At 38.4% G+C, this 21,708-nt stretch overlaps 2 protein-coding genes across 7 annotated transcripts in view; one reads left to right on the forward strand and one right to left on the reverse strand.

Moving 5' to 3' along the window:
- Positions 1–10,713, reverse strand: part of ampd2b (adenosine monophosphate deaminase 2b) — a 35,740-nt gene extending 25,027 nt beyond the window's left edge. For 3 of the 4 annotated variants that reach the window (XR_013201204.1, XR_013201202.1, XM_077224374.1), the window contains exons 1-3: positions 10,578–10,713; positions 10,366–10,469; positions 6,500–7,080 (exon numbers count right to left, since the gene is read on the reverse strand). Coding sequence is in view for 1 of the 4 variants with exons in the window: in XM_077224374.1 (XP_077080489.1) it covers positions 6,500–6,578 (79 nt within the window). In the remaining 3 variants the exon portion in view is untranslated. The remainder of the gene's footprint in view (positions 1–6,499; positions 7,081–10,365; positions 10,470–10,577) is intronic. The other variant, XR_013201203.1, reaches the window with a different exon arrangement.
- A 3,891-nt stretch (positions 10,714–14,604) lies between these two features.
- gnat2 (guanine nucleotide binding protein (G protein), alpha transducing activity polypeptide 2) lies at positions 14,605–21,696 on the forward strand. Of its 3 annotated transcripts, XM_077223857.1 has the most exons (10): positions 14,606–14,765; positions 14,849–14,985; positions 16,769–16,811; positions 17,499–17,640; positions 18,014–18,171; positions 18,356–18,484; positions 18,691–18,820; positions 19,227–19,380; positions 20,155–20,366; positions 20,777–21,696. In XM_077223857.1, the coding sequence occupies exons 2-9, from the start codon at positions 14,868–14,870 to the stop codon at positions 20,343–20,345; spliced, it is 1,065 nt and encodes a 354-aa protein (XP_077079972.1). In that variant the 5' UTR covers positions 14,606–14,765; positions 14,849–14,867; the 3' UTR covers positions 20,346–20,366; positions 20,777–21,696. The 3 variants fall into 3 exon arrangements, with proteins under 3 accessions (XP_077079970.1, XP_077079972.1, XP_077079971.1); XM_077223855.1 differs by having other exon boundaries at positions 14,605–14,985; XM_077223856.1 differs by having other exon boundaries at positions 14,606–14,985; positions 20,891–21,696.
- The last annotated feature ends 12 nt before the right edge of the window (positions 21,697–21,708 follow it).

The raw sequence follows: 21,708 nt of genomic DNA on the forward strand, positions 1-21,708 counted from the left end.
CACGTTCGACAGGAATTCCATCGGCTGCGGGGTGATGGAGGAGTGAGGAGCCCACAGGGAATGGTTACAGGGCGAGACATGCATCACTATCCTTCGATCACCCATCCCACACAGCACCCGGGGGTGGGGCATGGTAATGGGGACTCGTGCTTCGCGGACGAAGGTGAGTCTCGATCTCAACACCGCGACAGTCATATTCCCACAATTGGAACATGAACCGTCCACAAAAAGCCGCCTCAGCTTACTGAACATATAAATAATATATACATATTTATATACATATACATATATAGCTCAAACACGTGATGCAACCATTGTGACCGTCAGAGAGGAAAAGGGAAAAGGTGGAATTACATCTTGATTTCCCTCTCTTTCAGGAAATAGGACCCATCACCAGTGCCTGAGCACACAGGGGAATGACCGCGGCAACACTGAACAGTGAACTGAAACAGTGAAGCACTCACTTTTCTGCCCTCTAACCAGCCGTCAACACACACAAACCTTTAGAAATTTGTTGCTGTAAATCAGCAGTTGAGAGCTCAAAGCTCACGATCACCGCTGCACTCGCGCTGGAGAAACCACCAGCACTGGGAGAGTCTTCCAGAAGAACACCGACACACTCGCTCGTTGTAAACAACAGCACTCTTCAGAGACATCAAACGATCGGCTCCTCAGCGAAAGGCAACTAGTCAGTGCATGCATCCACTTCCGTATTTGTACCGACGCCGCGGGGGCTGAGTGTGAGATGTAAATTACGCACTCCAATTCCATTGGCTCGTTCAATAGTACTCGAAGATAATTGGCTCCCTGGCGTGATCCCATTTCAGTCGACGTCGACTACGTCTGACATTCTCGACTGAAAGGGAACTTTGGATGCAGATATGAAAATTTTGGCCAATACAATAATCAATAATTATGCACAATACAAAAATCTATAATTATTTATACTAAATATCAATCTACATTTTGACTGATTATTTAAAAGTCCAAATATATAGTGACCCTAAACATAATATACAGTGGGAAACAAGTTCAACTGCAGAAAAGTTTCTGTCATGAGATTGGAGAGCGAACCCAAACGCAGACAATTTGCAGACTCTAAATGTTTATTCTGACACAACAGAAAACAAAAAAACCCACGAGGGGGCAAAACAGGACAGGAGCAGAGTACAACTAAACTAAGACACGATGACAAACAAAGATTCCGACTTGACAAGAAGCAAACTCACAATTCTAATTGAACAGGACTTCAGATAAAATACTCACAGGGATATATACGCAAAAATAGACAATGTACCGACACAGGACAGCAAACACAAGGGGATTAAATAGGGAGACACTAATGACAAAGACAGGTGAAGCTGACTAGAAAATAATGACGAGACGAGGATAACAAGGGGGCGGGGTAACGTAACGAGACAACACAAGCACATGGCTCAAAACAAGACCATGTGCTTGCACACAAAACATGATTCTGTCATGATCCTGCCTCAAGACAAGAGAAAATCAAGGACACGAGAACAGAATCATGACAGAACCCCCACCTTAAGGAGCGGCTACCAGACGCTCCTCAAGGGGACATCAAACACGGGACATGACAGACTGAGACTTTCACACAAACCAACAAAACATAACAAATAACAGTAACGGCAAACACGAAAACACAACAACAGGGTTAGGATGCAACAATAAAAATAACAAACAAGGAAGAGGTGGCGGAGGAAACACAGAGTTCATGGGGGGTGGTCCAGGGTGGATGGGTGTGCTGGGGGTCTTCGGAAAACGGGCTGAGGGCTTAGGGCGAGGAATCCGGGCAGGTTTGGATCGGGACACATGAGGAGTCTCGGAGGAAACAGTCCGGGGTTGATTAGGGACAGGAGGAACAGTGGACGACGGAGAGGGAATCACGACAGGGGAAGCTGAGGGTGGCGAGACAAGACTTCTGACTGGGGAAACAGCGGGAAAAGGAACAGGACACATAACAGGGGACGTAGCAGACGGCTGTGGAGCGGGAACAGAACTCACTGAATCAGACTCGGCACACATGAAAACAGACTCGGATGAAGCGCTCAAATCAGACTCGGAAGAAGCGCTGTCTGCAGCGGGCTCTGTGACTGCAGCGGGCTCTGTGACTGCAGCGGGCTCTGTGACTGCAGCGGGCTCTGTGACTGCAGCGGGCTCTGTGACTGCAGCGGGCTCTGTGACTGCAGCGGGCTCTGTGACAGCAGCGGGCTCTGTGACAGCAGCGGGCGAAGAACGGGAGGCTCCCCTCTTCCTCCTCTTTCTCCTAGGTTGCGAAGCAGAGACCATCGCCGGAGCTGAGACGGGTTGGGGAAGCTCAGCGGAAACCACCGCAAGTACAGCCAACTCTGCGGAGGAGGACTCTGACGCCGACTCCCACGACAGCCGTCTTCCTCGTTTTCCACGAAGACTGAAGGGGGTAGATGAAGTGCCAGGAGTCGTGAGGGAGCCAGCCTGGTCCCCAAGCGTCGCGACGCCTATAACACGACCCTCCGGGATCACCGGCAGACTAGCAGAGGGTGGAGAGCCTGTGGAAGAGGCCTGCAGATCCTCCCGGGAAAAGAGATCCCATAGACGGGCATAATCCCTCATGATCTGCTCACCCTGGGACGGGATAGGGCAAATGACCCGTTCACCGTTGGTTGGTGTGGACGACCAGCATCGCTCCCGGAACTCCGATTGGAAGGACATACTGTCTGCTGGGTTCTTTGTTGGTCGGTACATTCTGTCACGTGGATGCAGATTGACGAACCCAAAAGCAGACTGAATGCTCTTCACACAATTTATTGAAGACAAAAAGGGGAAAACAAAAAAACCCACGAGGGGGCAAAACAGGACAGGAGCAGAGTACAACTAAACTAAGACACGATGACAAACAAAGATTCCGACTTGACAAGAAGCAAACTCACAATTCTAATTGAACAGGACTTCAGATAAAATACTCACAGGGATATACACGCAAAAATAGACAATGTCCTGACACAGGACAGCAAACACAAGGGGATTAAATAGGGAGACACTAATGACAAAGACAGGTGAAGCTGACTAGACAATAATGACGAGACGAGGATAACAAGGGGGCGGGGTAACGTAACGAGACAACACAAGCACATGGCTCAAAACAAGACCATGTGCTTGCACACAAAACATGATTCAGTCATGATCCTGCCTCAAGACAAGAGAAAATCAAGGACACGAGGGCAGTATCATGACAGTTTCTCTTATCCAACAATCATTGGATCATATTATGCAGAGGAAAAATAACCTTCACAAATAGAAAGAATACATATAGCTGCAAGCACAATTAAAGGCCAAACTCAAAAAAGTCACAATGAGTTATGCATGGCTGAGAGCTTCAGAGGAACTGCAACAATGAGTAAAGACATTTTTAGATTATTTTAGCCAAAATGGCTGTAAAATCACAAATACAATGACTTGCAATATGATTTGACCAATAGGTGGTGCTGCTACCAAATTGATGTTGTGTTATTATCAGTGTGAGGAAACAATGACACTGAAACATACAAACTAGTTTGGTGTCAATATGTCAAAGCACTGCAGAGTTACAGCCTCAGAATCAGCTTGGCACCATGCCATCACATTTGTCAAAGCATTATTCGAGAATGGTTTGGTTAATAAAAGATCATAACTATTTGCCGGTGAAATTATTTGACAGTAACTATTTGGTGAGAATCGGACCGGGGGTCTAGGGTGAGTTTGAAAAAGTGGGTTTTCAAAAAAAAATTCCAAATGGCAGACAGCAAGTTAGACCGAATATTGCATAATTGGTATCATTGTTCTCGGTATAACTCTAGAAATCTATCAAGACTGGTTTAATTAAAATAGGCAAAATTAATAAAAAAGCTATTAGCTGAGATTTCATTATAAATTTTGACAAGGTGGCACTGTCACAAAACTTTTTGAGTACCTTCAGGTCACGTTCCTGATGACACATACATACAGAGTTTCGTAATGATCCATGTGTTCATAAAATACAGCAGTTTAAGACAAAATTCAAAATGGCCAATATGGGGACCAGTTTTATGGTTTTTGGGCAAACCGTTCCAAAGTTATAAGCAGAAATATACTTTTGTTCATATAAAAAATATTTTTAAATATTTTTTTTGCATGTAGCCTCAGGTCATGCATCTGATGGCATGTACCAAGATTAATCTCAATACGCGAAAGAGTTCCAGACATACCGTTGCATCCAATTTGGTGTGCTCTTCATCAAATTCGTTCATGAGTTATTCAAGAACAGTTAGGTTTATTAAAAAGATTTTAATAACTTTTTGCCAGCATGATTTGAGGCCATTTTGATGAAAATCAGACAAACCATCTAGGATAAGTTCGAAAAAGTAGGTTTTCAGAACAATTTAAATGTCGGAAACATTTTTGTGTCGGAGAATGACATTAATGGGAGCAATCGAATCGTTTTGAGCAAAGAAATCAGTTGTCCAAAAGTTATTAGCATTAACATAAGTGCAAATTTGGTCAGGGATCAAGTTAGAGACTGCAAAATTGCTGTGGTTAATGTTCAGACAGAGAGTGACTGTCCTTCATGTCTGCAAAATTTCACAGCTTTTTACCATACAGTTCTATGGGCTGATATAGAGAGGAAGAAGAATATGAAGAAAACTAACAGATACAATAGATGCCTTCACATATTTGGTGCTTGGGCCCTTATAATATAGAAACAAAATGTTTGTGCCATGGATTAAAAAAAATCTTAGAGGCTCTGAAAAAAATTAAAAATATATATTTTTTTATTTATGTTTAACAGTAGGTTAACCAACTAGAAATGTGAGGTCCTGTTAAATGTTTTACTTATTGGAAATATGCTAATTAAAAAGTCAAATTTTTTGTCTAATCATTTATCTGCTAATACTATATGAAAATATTTCTTGCACCCCTAAAAAGAATGTTCATGCCCACATTCGAGTCACCATATTTTAAGCGAATTTCTGGTGAAACTTGGCTCCAAATCATACTGTAATATAATTATTATGCCATTATATGACATACATTACAAGTAATGGTCAGGCAAGTTTAGTCTACAAGAAAAAAACAGACAAATTTCCCAGGAGAATCAGGAGCATGAAACATAATGGACTGTGCCAGAAATGGGGATCTGAAAGCTGTTATTTCTTCAAAGCAAGATGGCCTATTATTAACCCTTCCTCATGTTTTCACTAAGGACTCTTTTCCAAATCATGTCAAGAAGGAGCCACAGTAAAAGCGCACAAGGCTCTCAGAAATCAGATACATGATTTCTGCTAAAAATGCATGTCTTAGTGTCTCTAAAAAGACTATTTAAAGGGCTTTTCGTTTAAAGCAAATTACTGACTATAATTTATTGCTACATGCAAGTGAGAGAGAAAGAGAGCTTTTGTGAGTTTTGTCCCTACGTCTTCATATAATTGTGGTTGTCTGAAACTGCAAGGATTCACTTATAATTTTGTATCCTTCTCAGAACAGTTTTTTTTTAAAGATAGCAGCAAAATGCCACCTGCTAAGTTTCCATGCTCAGATAATTACTCCATCTCTGTGGTGAAGATGCTTTCTGATGATATTTCCTGCCTCGTAAATTATCCTGGCACAGCAAGGCAAATGAGTCTCAACATTTTTCAAATGTCTGGCTTTGCACTCAACCAGAGATAAATACACTTTCTAGAACACTGTTTCAGGTTTTAACCACAACATCAGAGGCACAAGGAACTAATACTAATACATTAGTCATACATGCAACACCTAACTAAATGTGTTCTAGCTCATGATAAAATCCCATTTTTTCTGCGAGAAAGAGAGAGAGAGGTGTGAAGTGGTTTTTGGATCGGATCTTATGTAAGCCTTACGCAATGCTGCCCTGACCACAGACGGTGTGTTGCATGCATTTATGGATGTTGTCTAGACCAGCCACTAATTGCTACATGTTTGATTTTCCCCGTCTGGCTTTCTTGCTATTGAATCCTCGAACATTATCCAGATGAATATATTCAGGAATTGAGTAATTGAGGTCTGAAACACAATCAGCTAAGTACTTCCAATGTAATTATGGCCAGAAATAATGTGTAATGCATAACTTTCGCATTCTGCTCCACACAGAAATAACAGGTCCATGAGCTATTATTCTGTTTCAGAGAGAGAACATTTATGTGAAGATTTAAGTCTACAGGAAGCCATAAAAAAGAGAGACAGAAAAAAGAATATGGTCCTGTAATAGTTGCATCAGTTTCCCTCAAATCAACAGGTATAAAAGTTTCTACATTATGCAGATGCTGGATTACTGAAACTCTTCTGAACATTTGCCACATAATAATCAAATGTGAGAAGGAACCTACATCGAAATATGATGAAATACTAAATATATGATGAAAATGTACATGTAATGACACATTCTGTTCTCCAATTCCATCAAATTTCAACTTCACACACACACTTTAATAAATCCATATTGTTTTTGAGGAAACCCACTTACCTCCAGTGGCTGTGTACTGCAGGCTGCCTCTCTTCCTGAAAGGGGACGTGGGTTTGCCTGAAGGCAGCTTAGAAGACATTTTGGCTGGAGATTCACCAGAGACAGACAAAACGCTGGTTGGTTAAGGCACAGATGAGTCCTTAGCAGGGGAAGAAAGAGGGGGGCACACTCGGTCCAGAGGGGCTTTGAATGCAGTAAGAAGGACGTTCAAATATGTGTGTGTGTTTGTGTGTGTGAGAGAGATCCCCGCTCTTCAGATGCTGCAGTGTGTGAACTGGCTCCTCCCCACCTCCCAGTGCCCACTCACACACCAGCACACGCTGCCTGCGTGCTGTCACTCTGCACGGTTTCCATGGAAACCTCAGAACCAGGTGGACATGACATGAGAGTCCAAATAGTGCATTGTGATGATGATGATGGTAAAGGAATGCTCCTCATGTCACTTTTCATATCAAGTGAGACAAAAGGAAACATGACAGGCGAGACGCTGGCTCAGGGCTCAAAGCCAGCCAGAAGAGATGCAGCGTGTGCTGGTTGGGGGAGGTTGGCCACTCTGTGATGGGTAACAGCTGGAGTCATGTCTGCGAAATGTAGCAAACCACAAATGAGACATGTACAAAAACTTTAAAAACAAAAACAAAAAAATGTAGGGATGAGCAGCTAAAATATACACACATAGGAAACATAATCACATGGATCATAACAGCCAGAATCTTTCTAATTATAACTGATTGACATGACAATTAGTTTAAACTCTCAACAAACAAGCACAAGGTTAGGGTTATTCTGAATTAATAAATTCAGTTCATCACTGGATGCCAAATTGGAATCGGATTTCTCATTTGGAAATTGAATGAATTGCAATTTAATTATACAACAGATTTTTCAACAGGTTTAGCACCAAAATATAAATACATTTTCAGTTGTATCTATTCATTATATATTTATTCCCTGACACTTAAAGTAGAAAATGTTTTCCTAATGGATTAATTGAAAAATATTACTAAATACTGTCAAAACAATAAACAACTAATTATAATAATTTGAATTGATTTATATTATATGAAAAGTAATATTTATATATGAATGTACACATACATACATACATAATTTAAGTATATATATATATATAGATATATGGGTCAATGAAATTTTCTGTCCGATTGCATTTGTTCAGGTAAAAACGGGTTTAATTGCATAAACAGATACTGTGTATTTGTAGTACCTCTCCCATGTATGTACTCACTTTAACTTAAAAAAAACGTAGTTATTTGTAACTTTTTTTGATATTTTAAGTGTCAAAATATCATGTGGTGCGACCGCCCGGCCCTAACTTCTGTTTTGAAAACGTCTTTGAAATTACTCTAAATTTATTAAAAATAATTTTCTGCACTCTTTGGCATGATTTCCCAATCATTATAGGTATTCTTTTTTTTGTATTTTAAAATCGGCCTGTTGAAAATCCTTATACGTCATTGACTCATATATATATATATTTATGTGTGTGTGTGTGTGTGTGTGTATGTGTGTGTGCGTGTAAATTATACAGAAATGCACAGATATACATATTTTATAATATATATTATAATAATCTGAATCTAATTATTATATTTTAAGTAATATACACACACATATTATATATAAATATTATATATATATGGATTGGTTGATTTTTAATATATATATATATATATATATAAATATATATATATATATATATATATTTTTTTTTTTAATGATATATATTGATTGATTGATTATTAATATCATCTAATGATTCTGTGAAATCATGTTCATGATGACCCTAAGAGTATGATAACATGTTCAAGAGTAATCATTTAGAAAATTACTGTATTGATGAAAGTAAATGCAAAATTTAAAATGTTTTTACATTTCCTTTGATTTTAATTTAATTTGAATAAATTCAAATTTGATTAATAATTCTGCATTCCATTTACAAATTAAGAAAAGGACATCCTCATATAAATTTCGAAAGCTACAGAAACCTACAGTCCGGTAATGCCGTCACCTGCTCGTTTTAGTTACCTATGCGGAGAATGCCTGTAAAATGCTAGTGACAGCATACATCGAACCTCATCAGCAATGTACAGCGTGAGGGGTCTTTACATAACAAAGGAATGTTTCTGTCTCTGTGCTGACTGGACATGTCAGCAGCCACACAGTCAAAAATGCAGCTCCCTTGAGCTCCGAAAAAATTATCATTAGCTTCCAAGCAGAGCCAAAAGCAAAATATGTATAACTGATTATCCTTTCTGGAAAAACATGTTTTATGTCATTAAAGCTGCAGAACATAGGGTCTTCGAAAGAAATCATACAATGGGGAAGTGAATGTTGAGAGATGCTTGCTGAGATTTCCTCCCTGATAGGCCAATGTGTATAATAGGCAGAGTACACTAAAGCAATGAGTTTATACCCCCCTCTTGTGGAAACTGACAGTGATGCATTCATTGCCTAGAATGTATCCAAAAAAGATTGCAACAAAAAATCTAAAGAATCATTTGCATACATTTTTTGTGTGCAAATATCCAATACAATCAGTGGGGCAGAGCATATTACTGATGTTCACAAGCAAAATGTGTGTCATGGCAAAAGAGACTGTATGGCGTCTACTGTACACAAATTGATTACATGATTACATGTAATTGCATTACACACATTGATTACATGATTACATGTTATTCTCACGATGACAGTAAATTATCCATAATTCATTAATTCTTCCTACTATTTTTATCTTTTAAATTTTCCTTTCTAAAAAATCCTACTGCTTGTATACATTCAGAAAGTCTTCCAGATTTGTGGAATCACAAACACAGACCAGCCACTAGTCATGTGACTATCACTGAGATCCACAGAGCATTTGATCACTGGATTGACAGAAATCAGTTCACTTTTTCAATAGTCCTAATCTAATCAGCTCTTGACGAACACATTAACTATTGTTTGAATTATCAAATAATTAATCATGTTTTGCTGTCTTTGGAAGGCTTTTGTTTTTAAGCATATCAATTAGAAAATTAGAAATTATTTATTTTAATGTTACATTTTTATAATTTAATTAATAGATTTTCATTAAACTCACGAACCTCAGTCTGGGAAACCCTGTCGTAATGTAACATTTATTAAATGTTCATGTTGTTCAACACTTCATGTTGTTGATAACAATGGGTGGGATACATTTTTTTCTTTTTGTATTTTCTGACTACAATTTGTAAGTAGTCTATCCAGACTGTGTACAGTGTGCATGCTACACCTTTATATAAGTGCAAGAATGAGTCTTTAATGATTCGAACAGTCCTTCCACTGGGGAAACCTCTCATGTTGTTTAAACGGTGTCAGGTCTGAAAGCAGTTTGGGTCTCTGTAAAAGCATGCATTTAGCGGTTTGTTTGCGCATTTGAAACAGCGGGGGTGAGATCCTGCTGCTCTGTCCTATTTTAATTGCATTAGCATCAAACCTGGTGACAACCGTTTACGCATAAGCATGATTAAAATAACTAGCATGCTGCATTGAGCATTTAATACAACCTGTAGGAAAGTTTTTTGAGACTGTACATAACATACGTATGCATTCAGTGAGCAAATATTGTAGGCCAACTTGCAGAAGAAAATAAACTACTGTACAAACGACACAAAAAAAATTTATATATATATATATATATATATATATATATATATATATATATATTTCAGTACTTCCTACAGTCAGTGTCGGTGATAAGAGTTCCAGATGTGTCTCAGCCATGTCTATGGTTCTTTATTCTAAGAATCCCCTCTTCATTCATCAGTTCTAACCAGAAGGGCAGGAAATAATCATCGAAATAATCCCCCTCCACTGTTACCCACCCCGACCCACGGAGGCCTCAGATAGTAATCTTGTCAACAGCATGGAAGCTGTGCTGGAGTGTTAGAGGCAGTGCTGTACCACAGAAACCCTAATGAGATTGGCTCTGATGAAGAGAAGGATACCATGATTAGCTTGCTATATTCCTCTTGGAAGCATTTAGGGATTTGGGTGCTCACAGCCTGCCACAAGCAGTAAGAAAAAATCTGCTTACCGAAAGTGACGTGGGTTGAAATCTCGCATTCACAGAGAAGTTGGTATGTCCAATGATGGGGAAGCATTTACATGACTGCATGTGACTGCATGTGTTCCCGAGTGGGAGGGTCTGGATACGCTTCTGGTTTTAGATCAGTGTAAATGGATTGTTTAAAATCAACTGTAAGGAGAGTTAAGGATTCGCTGTGGAATGACTATTGTTGATTTTCCTTGACATGTATGCCTGTTCATTTTGTAGAAAATTTGCACTGTTTCACATAGTTGAATCCACTGCTTTTTAATAGTTCTATTCAAGCTAAAACTGCAAAAGATGGACGTATGCTATTTGTGACCTTGGATGACAAAACCAGTCTTATGGGTCTTTTTTTTTTTATTGAGATTTAAACATCACATGAAAGCTGAATAAATAAGCTTTCCATTGATGTATGGTTTGTTAGGATATGACAATATTTGGCCGAGATACAACTATTTGAAAATCTGGAATCTTAGAGTGCAGAAAAATCGAAACATTGAGAAAATCGCCTTTATAGTTGTCCATTTATGTTCGTGATTGTTGTGCTGCATTCACTCACAAAAATAAATGTTTTATACATTTACGGATGGAAATTTACAAAATATCTTCATGGAACATGATCTTTACTTAATATCCTAATGATTTTTGGCATAAAAGAAAAATTGATAATTTTGACCCATACAATGTATTGTTGGCTATTCCCACAAATATACCCGTGCTACTTAAGACTGGTTTTGTGATCCAGGGTCACATTTGATCGCAGCTGCGACGTGTTTTTATGACGTTGTGTCACGTAGGAAAGGTTAGGCTGACTTTTAAAACAGTTGACCTTTCAATATATCACAAAACCTCATCTCAACAGTGAATGAATGACTATATACTCTTCTTAATTTTGTCATTTCATCTTAACAATAACATTGTAAGATTTAGTCAGTCAAACTAGAGACCTAGTGTGTTGTTACCAAAGGTATTATTTTTTGTAGCCAATTATTAATGGGGTTATTATAAAGTTTGATGAACATTTCTATGGGTGTAAAGGTAACCGACAGTTCGGTACGGGTACCATGATTTTGACGTTGTACGGTTCGGTACAGCAGAGGGGGAGAAAACTAAACATAAAACTGCTTTTTTTTATTAAATAGTGGTTTACTGAACAAAGGGTGCTCTGTTTTGTGTTTCAGTTATAATTAAAAGTTTCTTAAGGATATATATATATTTTTTATCTCTGCTAATGCTGTAAACTAGCCTATATAGGGCCCTTACTTGCAAATTAGCTACTACTAAATGTTACAAGAAACTATTAGTCTTAATCCAGTTGCTATTTTTTTTAGATATAATAATCAACACTCAAATAACAATGCAAACATGTAAACTGCACATAAGGCAGTTTTTAAATTAACTTCTAATTTAATTATGTTTTTACTCCAATTCTTTGTTGAAATATAACCATTTACACACTTGCTGTCATTTTCATGACAGATATGTTAAACATTAGTTTGTGGACATAAAATAATCAAGACATAACAGGTTAAGTAAAATATAATGAATATGCTAATTTAGTATAGTGCATAATTAGCAAAAGAGTTTATTTCTCTTGCTGACTAACAAGCCGTGGACACTAACTGACTTGCCTGAAGTAAATGTAATGCTAGCTACGTGGCATATTGTTTACAAGCTATTACTGTCTTTCTGCCTTCGAAACACTGACTGAGCGATTACACTATATTTAATACGTTTCAGTAAGTTGTTCTGTATCTTTCAACATACCCTCAGATGTTCATTCATGTTTATTAGGAAGAGATGCTCGCGCTCCGCAACATTCCGGTTATGGCTGGGCGGGGCAGCAGGGGTCGGGGGCGTGTTCGGTACGCTATGAGAGTATCGCGATATACTCGCGGGTATCGCGGGTTTTCGTTTCGTTTTGAATATAGTTAGAACCTATGGGTAGAAGAATCCAAAACATTTCAGATATTTTCTCTATTCATTAAATCCTCTTTACATGTTGTGCTATGACAACTAAATTAACAAATGTTTCCTATCTATGTTACAGATACACGCTGTTCTTAATATGGGCATCTTACCCCATCTTACCCTGACCAGTGTTGGGGGTTAATCATAGACTGTAAAAAAAGGGGGTTAACACATTACAAGTAACACAAGTTATGTAATCAGTTTACCTTTTTTAAGTAACGAGTAAAGCAACACACTATTAAATTTACAACAAAATATCTGAATTACTTTTTTTTAAAGTAATGCAGGTTACTTTGTTTTCCCAGGTATTGATTGATTGATTGATGGGTCTCCAGTCCGTGATGGGAGGAATCATGAGTGCAGAGGCGTTGAGCGTTGTGAGTTAACATGATGGTTACTGTGGTTCTTGACTTAATGTGAGCAGGCATTTACTCATCTCATTTGTTCAAAAACAAATTCAGTAGCCTATTCCTCAAAATCAATAAAAACCGTGAAATGCAAACTCAGAATATTACACAAACCTGCAATAATTAAATGTGTTAAATTACACAAATACACTTTATGTATTTAATCCCACTTTATTAACCAGTGTCTTCGCTTTTGACCTTAAAGCATACTAATAACAAGCAAAAAATAAAAATTTCGACAAACTTTCTTCTCCTGCATCCTATTCCTCTGCAATCCAGCAAGACGTTTTCATTTCAGGTGTGAAAGAGCATTTAAACTTGACACAAAATAAGTTTTGTTCTTTAATGACTAAAAAATAGCCCAGCCCCGGATAGAAAAAGTAATTGAAACAGTGATGTAACGCATTACTTTTCATTAAAAGTAACTAATTAACGCAATTAATTACTTTTTTGGGAGTAACACAATATTGTAATGCATTACTTTTAAAAGTGCTTTTTCTTTGCTTTAATGAACATAAGTTAGTTCTATTTTCTATAAGTTAGTAACTATTTTCCGTATTAATCCTATGCCATTAAGAGTCGATTTCAGTATTCAAAACTGACCAATTTAAGCACCACATGCAATTGGTTTATAGATCCGTGAAATACACAGAGAGAAAACAGCCGCCTGATATTAGAAAGGATGGCAAAAGTTGCTGAGTGAGTGTAATGGCGATAGTAATTTTGGACTGCATTAGGTTGAGTCATTTAATACAAGCTTTAGGCTGGGATAAAAATAAATCAGTCTTCACAGCCCAATGAGAATAAATCTTATTGAGGATAGCGGACGGTTAATGTAGGTTCATTCCCTTAAGCACAGTGGGAGGTAGAGATAAAGATCTGTTCAATGGTGTTAAAGATGTTAGAAAAGAGAACAGCGATCGGATGGCAACTTCAGTGCTGATTTCACCACTCCCATCTTTTGGAAACAAGACACACTGACCTATAAGTCCTCCTCCTTTACCTCCAGTACCCCAAGATCAAGGTTACATAACGCTTGAAACTGGCTCTGTCTGTCTGTGTGTGTGTGTGTGTGTGTGTGTGTGTGTGTGTGTGTGTGTGTGTGTGTGTGTGTGTGTGTGTGTGTGTCTGTGTGTGTGTGTCTGTGTGTGTGTGTGTGTGTGTGTGTGTGTGTGTGTGTGTGTGTGTGTGTGTGTGTGTGTGTGTGTGTGTGTGTGTGTGTGTGTGTGTGTGTGTGTCTGCCAAGGACAAGAGTAAAACCCTTCATCCTCTGACCTCTGCATCTGTCAGAACTAAATCAACATCATAGTTCACATATTTAAATATTTATAAGAAATTTTGTTTGTAAATTCAGAAACAGGCGTGGAATTTGTAAAATATGCATCATGGCATGTCTTCATTTTCCTAAAAATTCAAATATTGTGTATATATCAGCTCCAATTGATCACACACACACTTTAAATCACACTCCATCATCTGATCAATGTCAAATGCTGGTTCACTAAAAGCATTGGTCCAAATTTTTACAACCTTCATTTCTGTCCTTGTTAGCTGAGGTAATAGGATTGGCTGGTTCACACAGGAAGATCAGTAAAGCCCTCCCCAATCCTAAGCTAAGACTTTTGAGGTGGACAAGGAGGAATTAGAGGGGATAGAGCAACCAAAGGAGGAAGCAGGGCAGTCCGCTTCAGTCTCTGTGCCTGTCTCTATCTACTTGTCCATCCCGAGGCAGGTCAGTCACACCTAGGAGAGGAATCAACACTTTTGCGACCCTCCCCCTACCGCGTTATCCAAGGTACAGGGCTACCTGCATCCATTTCTCTGTCAGCAAAGCACAGGGAAAGCCGTCAAAATTTCTTACCTTGAGGAACTTGACAGGGAAGCGTCTGACGACGAGATGGGTAGCGGAGCGAGTGCAGAGGATAAGGAAATGGCCAAGAAGTCCAAAGAGCTGGAAAAACAGCTCCAGGTAGATGCTGATAAAGAAGCCAAGACGGTCAAACTTCTGCTGCTGGGTAAGAAATCAGTGTTTGACTTCTCAAGTACATTAGTGTTGGGTTAAGGATTTTTGCCTCCAGAACCAGTTACTGATTCAGAAACTTCAGATGCTTTATGTACGTTTGTGCCTGCAACAGGTGATCACTAATACTAAATTGCAAGATAGTAAAATGCAGGTGAGACTACGAAGTGGGATTAAAATCCTAAAGTTATTCTTCTGATTTTTTCTTTATTTCTGGGATCAAGAGTTATAGATGCACTAGGGCAGGGTGTTAAAACATTCTGTAAGTAAAATTATGACTTACGAAAGATTTGAGACAACCACATGTTATGTAATTCAAAAAAATTGATTTTTTTTTCATAAATTAAACATTGCATATGTATAAGTTGACTTCATAATTGCAGAAAAATGTTTTTACAAATTATGTCATTTTGTGCCATATAACACATTTCCTTTCAATTCATTTTACATGTATATTAGGTGAAGCACATCATCTTTTTTTCATTAAGTTTTTTAGCATGAATGATCTTAAGGTCTAATTAATTTATTAATGTTTTAAGTTTCAAGGATTTTCAAAATTAGCTTTTAAACATTTTTGCACGATCGATTCAACTTTCCTGTAGCAACAATTTCACTGCAAGTGAAGTCGCCTTTAAAGATCGCAACCCGAGGAACCCTGTTAATTGTGGCATATTGACAATAAGACCTGAATCCGATTACTCTGATGGTTTAAGCCCCGATCCTCTTAAGCTCAGGTTCAGTTTATCTTCCAATGGCAATGAAAAACAGAGGAGGCCAGTTTCAGTGCTCCTAACAGTTTGTTACATCAGGAACCTTTAAATCTATGAGCAATTTCAGCAAATCACTGTGAGGCAGATGCATTGATTAAGTACTGACCTGATTTCTTCCAGCTCAACAAGCCACTTCCTGTCCGAACAGGAAGTTTGTAACCGGCTGTTCTCAAAAAATAATAACATTGGTAAAATACAAAGTTAGAAGAAAGTGCTTAAAACCAATTAACTAATTTAATTAAGTACAGATACATGTTGCGTGTAGTGAATTTTGGAAATTAGTTTTGAAATCATTCTCAATACATTAAGAAATCACTTCTCTTGCACAATAAAAGTCAAAGAGTGTGCTAATAATAGTAGTGATGTGTGTTCATATCTGACAGCTGAACTAGACAGCCGTTTTCCATATAATCTAATCTAGCTAAACTAAGCAGTCGTACAGGCAGAGACGTAACAGGGATGACGCAAATTTTCTTAACATATCACCACAGCTATACAGTTTAAGGAAGTTAAGGGCACAGAAGAGTGACAGTTGCCACGGGAGACTGTTGAGCCCCACCCCCTTGCCCTCGACTGACTGAAGCTCCAAGGCGAATCAAAGTGTCAGTGATCTTCTGAGAAGCTTTCCCTAACACAAATCCAATTGGGTCACTTTTTTAAGCAGGTTAAAGAGCCTTCCTCTGACCTGGACATCAATGACAATCTATACATTTTCCCTGACAGATTATCTCTGCTTAACATTGACCTTGTTATTAAAATATAAAATAAACAGTTAAATTCAGAGAAAGGCACTGTGTGTAAGACCTAAACTAGAGTCGTAACCACCATATAGACACATACTGAGGTGATATTCAGATCAATATGATTTGGCCAAAGACCTTTGAACTAAGCTAAGTCAGAGGGACATAATTTGGTCGAAAATATATCTGATGTTCGGTTTAAGAGCATCTGAGGAATCCTCATTTGTTCTTATGTACACTCACACATGTGTCTCTATCTGTCTTGTAGGTGCTGGTGAGTCAGGGAAGAGCACCATTGTAAAACAGATGAAGTGAGTATAAATGCATGCAACACAGAATACATGCTCAGAAGAGCCCATTACAGGTTGTGAAAGCACATTCGAGATACAGGTTTCATCTGAATTTTAAAATCTCATCCATGCATTCTAGTTGAATTATTTCTTAACAATTGGTGTGCATTTGGGAAATGCCAGTGTAACGGAGGCCAGCTAGTAGACGCTTTGATCTCAATAGGCGCTCTAGTGACAGATGCTAGATGTCTTTAAGGCCTCCTTGTTAAAGCGCCTGACTCTCACGCCGGAGAACGGGGTTTGAGGTCCGCACAGAGCGGGGCGAGTAGGCCCGGGTGAAGGGGTTACATTGGTGTCGTGATCCGGATGGGAGTGAGGGTTAGGGGGGTAGCTAGTAGTCGCTGTGTGAGTAAACCTCACTCTTCTGATCTCAATAGGCGCTTTAGCGACAGATGCTAGAGGCTGCAGGCTTTAGCCTCCTTGATAGAACGCCTGACACTCACGCCAGAGACCCAGGTTCAAGGCCCGCACAGAGCAGAGAGTGAAGGACCCGGGTGGAGGGGTTACACTAGCACTTGCATTCATTTTTGAACACCTTGTAATGCTAATCTGTGCCCACCAGGTGGTAGTGAATGTGGAGTCTGGCTGCAGTGTAAATAAATTCACCTACAAATCATTAATCAAAAACACTGTTCTTTCCCCCACAAGAATTCTCCATCAAGGTGGTTATACAAAAGAAGAACAAATGGAGTTTCGATCTATTATTTTTGGCAACATTCTGCAGTCTGCTCTGGCCATCATCAGAGGCATGGAGATGCTGGACCTCAACTTTGGGTCACCAGCAGCACAGGTCTGCCAAACAACTCCAAAACCACCAATGATTAGTTTGTGGACATTCACATACTAAAGAAATTCACATGCTGAAACCCACTGTTAAAGTCGGCTTGAAACGAAAATGCACCCTATCCATTTTCAAAATGCATGTTTCAAAATGATCATATTGTGAACAATTTATCTGTGCATTTCTTGTGCATTTCATTTTTTAAAATGACCTCATTTTCTATTTATTTGACCTCGTAATGTTTAATCAAAATGTCAAAACTGGACCTTCCAGTGAAAATCTGTCGCTATACTTTCATTTCATTACGACATATTAAATAAGCAAACCAACTGATGACTGAATATATGGTGCCTAACAGTGTCTGTTTTACTGTCCCGTGCAGGAGGACGCTCAGAAGCTCCAGAATCTGTCTGACTCCATTGAGGAGGGCACCATGCCTCCAGAGTTGGCAGACGTCATCAAGAGGCTATGGAAGGATTCAGGCGTGCAGGCTTCTTTTGAAAGAGCTGCTGAGTACCAGCTAAACGACTCCGCTGGATAGTAAGTACAACACTCAGCAGGACAGCAATGCCTATAAAGTTCAGTTGCACCTGAGGATGTGGTTAGACCATCCGATTTTCACTTTGAATGCAGTACAGAGTTGTTATGCTTTGGAGATTGTCAGTACTTTAGCAGATGTATAATTCAGGTGTCTTTAAATGAATTGCTGACTTATCTTCCATAGTTACTTGGCCGAAATGGACAGAATCTGCAAACCCGACTACCTCCCTACTGAGCAGGATGTGCTGAGATCTCGAGTCAAGACTACTGGTATCATTGAGGAACAGTTCGGCTGCAAAGAGCTCCACTTCAGGTGTGTCTTACCTGCCTGAAGTGATTGAAGCAACTTTTGTGCATGCTCTGTTAAAATTGAGAGCCACAAAAATGGTAATGTAATGATACTCAAGACCAAAAATGTAATAGGACTATCCATGTAAAAGGACTATTTTAGGTAGATTTCAGCAAAAAAAAATTAACCAAAGCTTCGAATGAAACATTACATGTTCCTCTTGGCCGCAGGATGTTCGATGTGGGTGGCCAGAGGTCCGAGAGGAAGAAGTGGATTCATTGTTTCGAAGGTGTAACTTGCATCATCTTCTGTGGAGCCCTGAGTGCTTATGATATGGTGCTGGTAGAAGATGATGAAGTGGTAAGTGCTTATTTTTAGCCAACACACTTAAAAACAAATGTTCTATATTGGCATCTGTGGTTCCATGAAGAACCTTCAATGCCCCTGGAACCTTTCCATTACACCAAAGGTTATTTTTGGTGGAAAAAGTTTCTTTTGATTATTAAAATGTTCTTGTGACTGTTGACTATTAATTAAAAGTTCTTTAGGAACCCGAAATGGCTCTTAGGAAACCTACAATGGTTTTGGAACCATTGTTTTTAAGAATGAGGAACAGACCTTACAGATCCTTTATTCAGAAAAAAAACAAGATCATTCACATTATAAATATCATAGAGCCCAATTTAATGGTTTGATACTGATGTCTGAAGCTCTAGGATTGCTTCTCAATCTCAACTATAATATTTTGTTCCTCATGTTTTTCCAGAACCGCATGCACGAGAGTCTCCATCTCTTCAACAGTATCTGCAACCACAGGTTCTTCGCCACAACTTCCATTGTGCTTTTCCTCAACAAGAAAGATCTCTTCATGGAGAAGATCAAGAAAGTCCACTTGAGCATCTGTTTCCCTGATTATGATGGTGAGTGAGGTCTCTATATAAATAAACAACACCTTAAAGCAGTACTTTGCCCAGGACTTAACTGTTAACTGACACTCCTATCATTCCAAACCTGTATGACTTTCTTTTGTAGAACATATTCCAACAAAACAATTCAACAACATACAACAACAATTCCTGGCGAACAAGGAATGGGACTGTCTAGTTTCAGAATGACAAAAAGTAAAAGTACCATGAAAGTTAAATAAATTAGGTCTTCTGAAGCCATATGATAGATTTGTGTGAAGAACAGACTAAAATTTAAGTTGTTATAATCTTGATTTGACCAAGCTCTCCTCGGCAAGTTCATGAGAGACAATGTCGGATTGACAAGTTAATCATTCTATTGAGTCAAATCTTTTCAATGAACTAATTGACTTGAACCAATCACACCGGTTAACTGACTATTAGTGAATAATGACTCTCGGTATGTTCCTGGTATGGCTTCTTATGGCTGGTATAGACATTTAGTGTGCTTTTGCATCCTTTTTGAAGCTTGACAGTCATTTCATTCTATTGGAAAGATTTGTCCGAGTATTCTTTAAAAATGTACCTTAGCGGAAGATAAAAAGTCATACAGGTTTGGATCAGCATAATGGTGATTAAATTAATTTCCATTTTTCAATGAACTAACTCATTAAAAGTCTGTATGTCTGCATTATTATAATCTATTGCAATTGATACTGGAACTGTAAACACAAATACAGCCACTACCATGGGCGACTATGATAATTGATGAACATCTCAATTTTCCAGGTCCAAACACATTTGAAGATGCCAGCGACTATATCAAGAATCAATTTCAGGAGCTGAACATGAAGAAGGGAGTTAAGGAGATCTACGGACACCTGACCTGTGCCACGGACACAAAGAACGTCGAGATCGTGTTTAACGCTGTGACAGACATTATCATCAAAGAAAACCTTAAGGACTGTGGTCTGTTCTAAACACTATCGACTTTTTCAAAGGTACGTTCACTGAAAAAAATAAAGCAGATTCTTAAGCACTGTTCACACTGGACATGAGCGAAACGCAAATGTCTGACATCAGTTGACGGATTCCCCCATTTCTATTCTAGTCAGAGCTACTTGATTTTATGCACAAATATTAATTATATGTGACTTGTCTCCAAACCCAGCTTGTGAAGTTTTTGGTCTCTAGTCTATTAAATTAAACCAGTTTTTGTTTCTAATAATTTGTATATGAATTAAAAGGTAGGCCTACAACCATATTAATAATAGTAACAGTCATATAAGTACTTTTGTATTAAGCGATTTGAAAATATATCTATATATCTTTATATCTGGAATTCTGACTTTTTATCAAGCAATTCTGACTTTTGGAAACAAGCTTCACTTTAAGTGATGAACTATTTTAGCGTTTTAAGTGGTTATTTGTTATTTTCCAGACCTTCCCCACCTGCCCCATCCCCACCTGAATGATTGGATTTACTCTAAATGAAGTTGCCACGGTAATAAAAGAACATCCACAGGTGGCATGAAGGTGAACTCTACAGCAAGCAGTCAAGTGTGGTCAGTAGATCCCCGGGCAAAGAACAACCTCAACATCCCAACCGAACCTCAGAGACTAGATCCAGATTAGACTAAAGGCCTCTGCTCTCCAAAGAGACTCTAAAAACATTTCCTAACAGTTCAAACTACTAATAGAGTCAATAAGAGAAGGATTACCAAAGAAAGGGGACTTTTGATGCTATGAGTTAATGATGCTTGTAGAGAAGCCTCCTCTCACTGCTTTAATGTTAAACCTATAGAGGTTTGACTGTTAGATGTTTTTTTTTTTCATTAATTTCCAGAAAAAAGAAAAGTAAATTTTGCTGTAATAAAGACATTATAGTGGGACATCAGATCCCATGATAACAATTAGAAACAGGTACAGTGCTGCGCAGTCTGGTCTCATTTGAGAGATGAAAAACTTGCATACCATCAAGACCTGTTTGTTTGAATTTAACCAGCTAACACAATATGTGAAAGATAATTCTTTGTTTCTTTTCCAGCCCCAAACCTAGTAGGGCAGTATGTTTTGTAAATAAAAGTAGGCAAACAAAAATTCTGTTTCAAGAAGATTCTATATAAAATATATATTGAGACATAAATATATATATATTGAGACATATATATATATATATATATATATATATATATATGATACAGTATTACAGTAACAAGTGAAAAATTCTAGAATGGTCTGTTGCTTTGTTTTAAACCTGAGGTCTGAATTTGTGGAGATGTTCTGGAATGTAAATGTAGGCACATGAAATAAAGACTTGCATCAATTCCACTGGTTGCTGGT

This window comes from Siphateles boraxobius, unplaced genomic scaffold (genome assembly GCF_051911475.1).
Source record: "Siphateles boraxobius isolate OS27281-9 unplaced genomic scaffold, OSU_SipBor_1 9, whole genome shotgun sequence".
In the NCBI taxonomy this organism is placed as follows: Eukaryota; Metazoa; Chordata; class Actinopteri; order Cypriniformes; family Leuciscidae; genus Siphateles; species Siphateles boraxobius.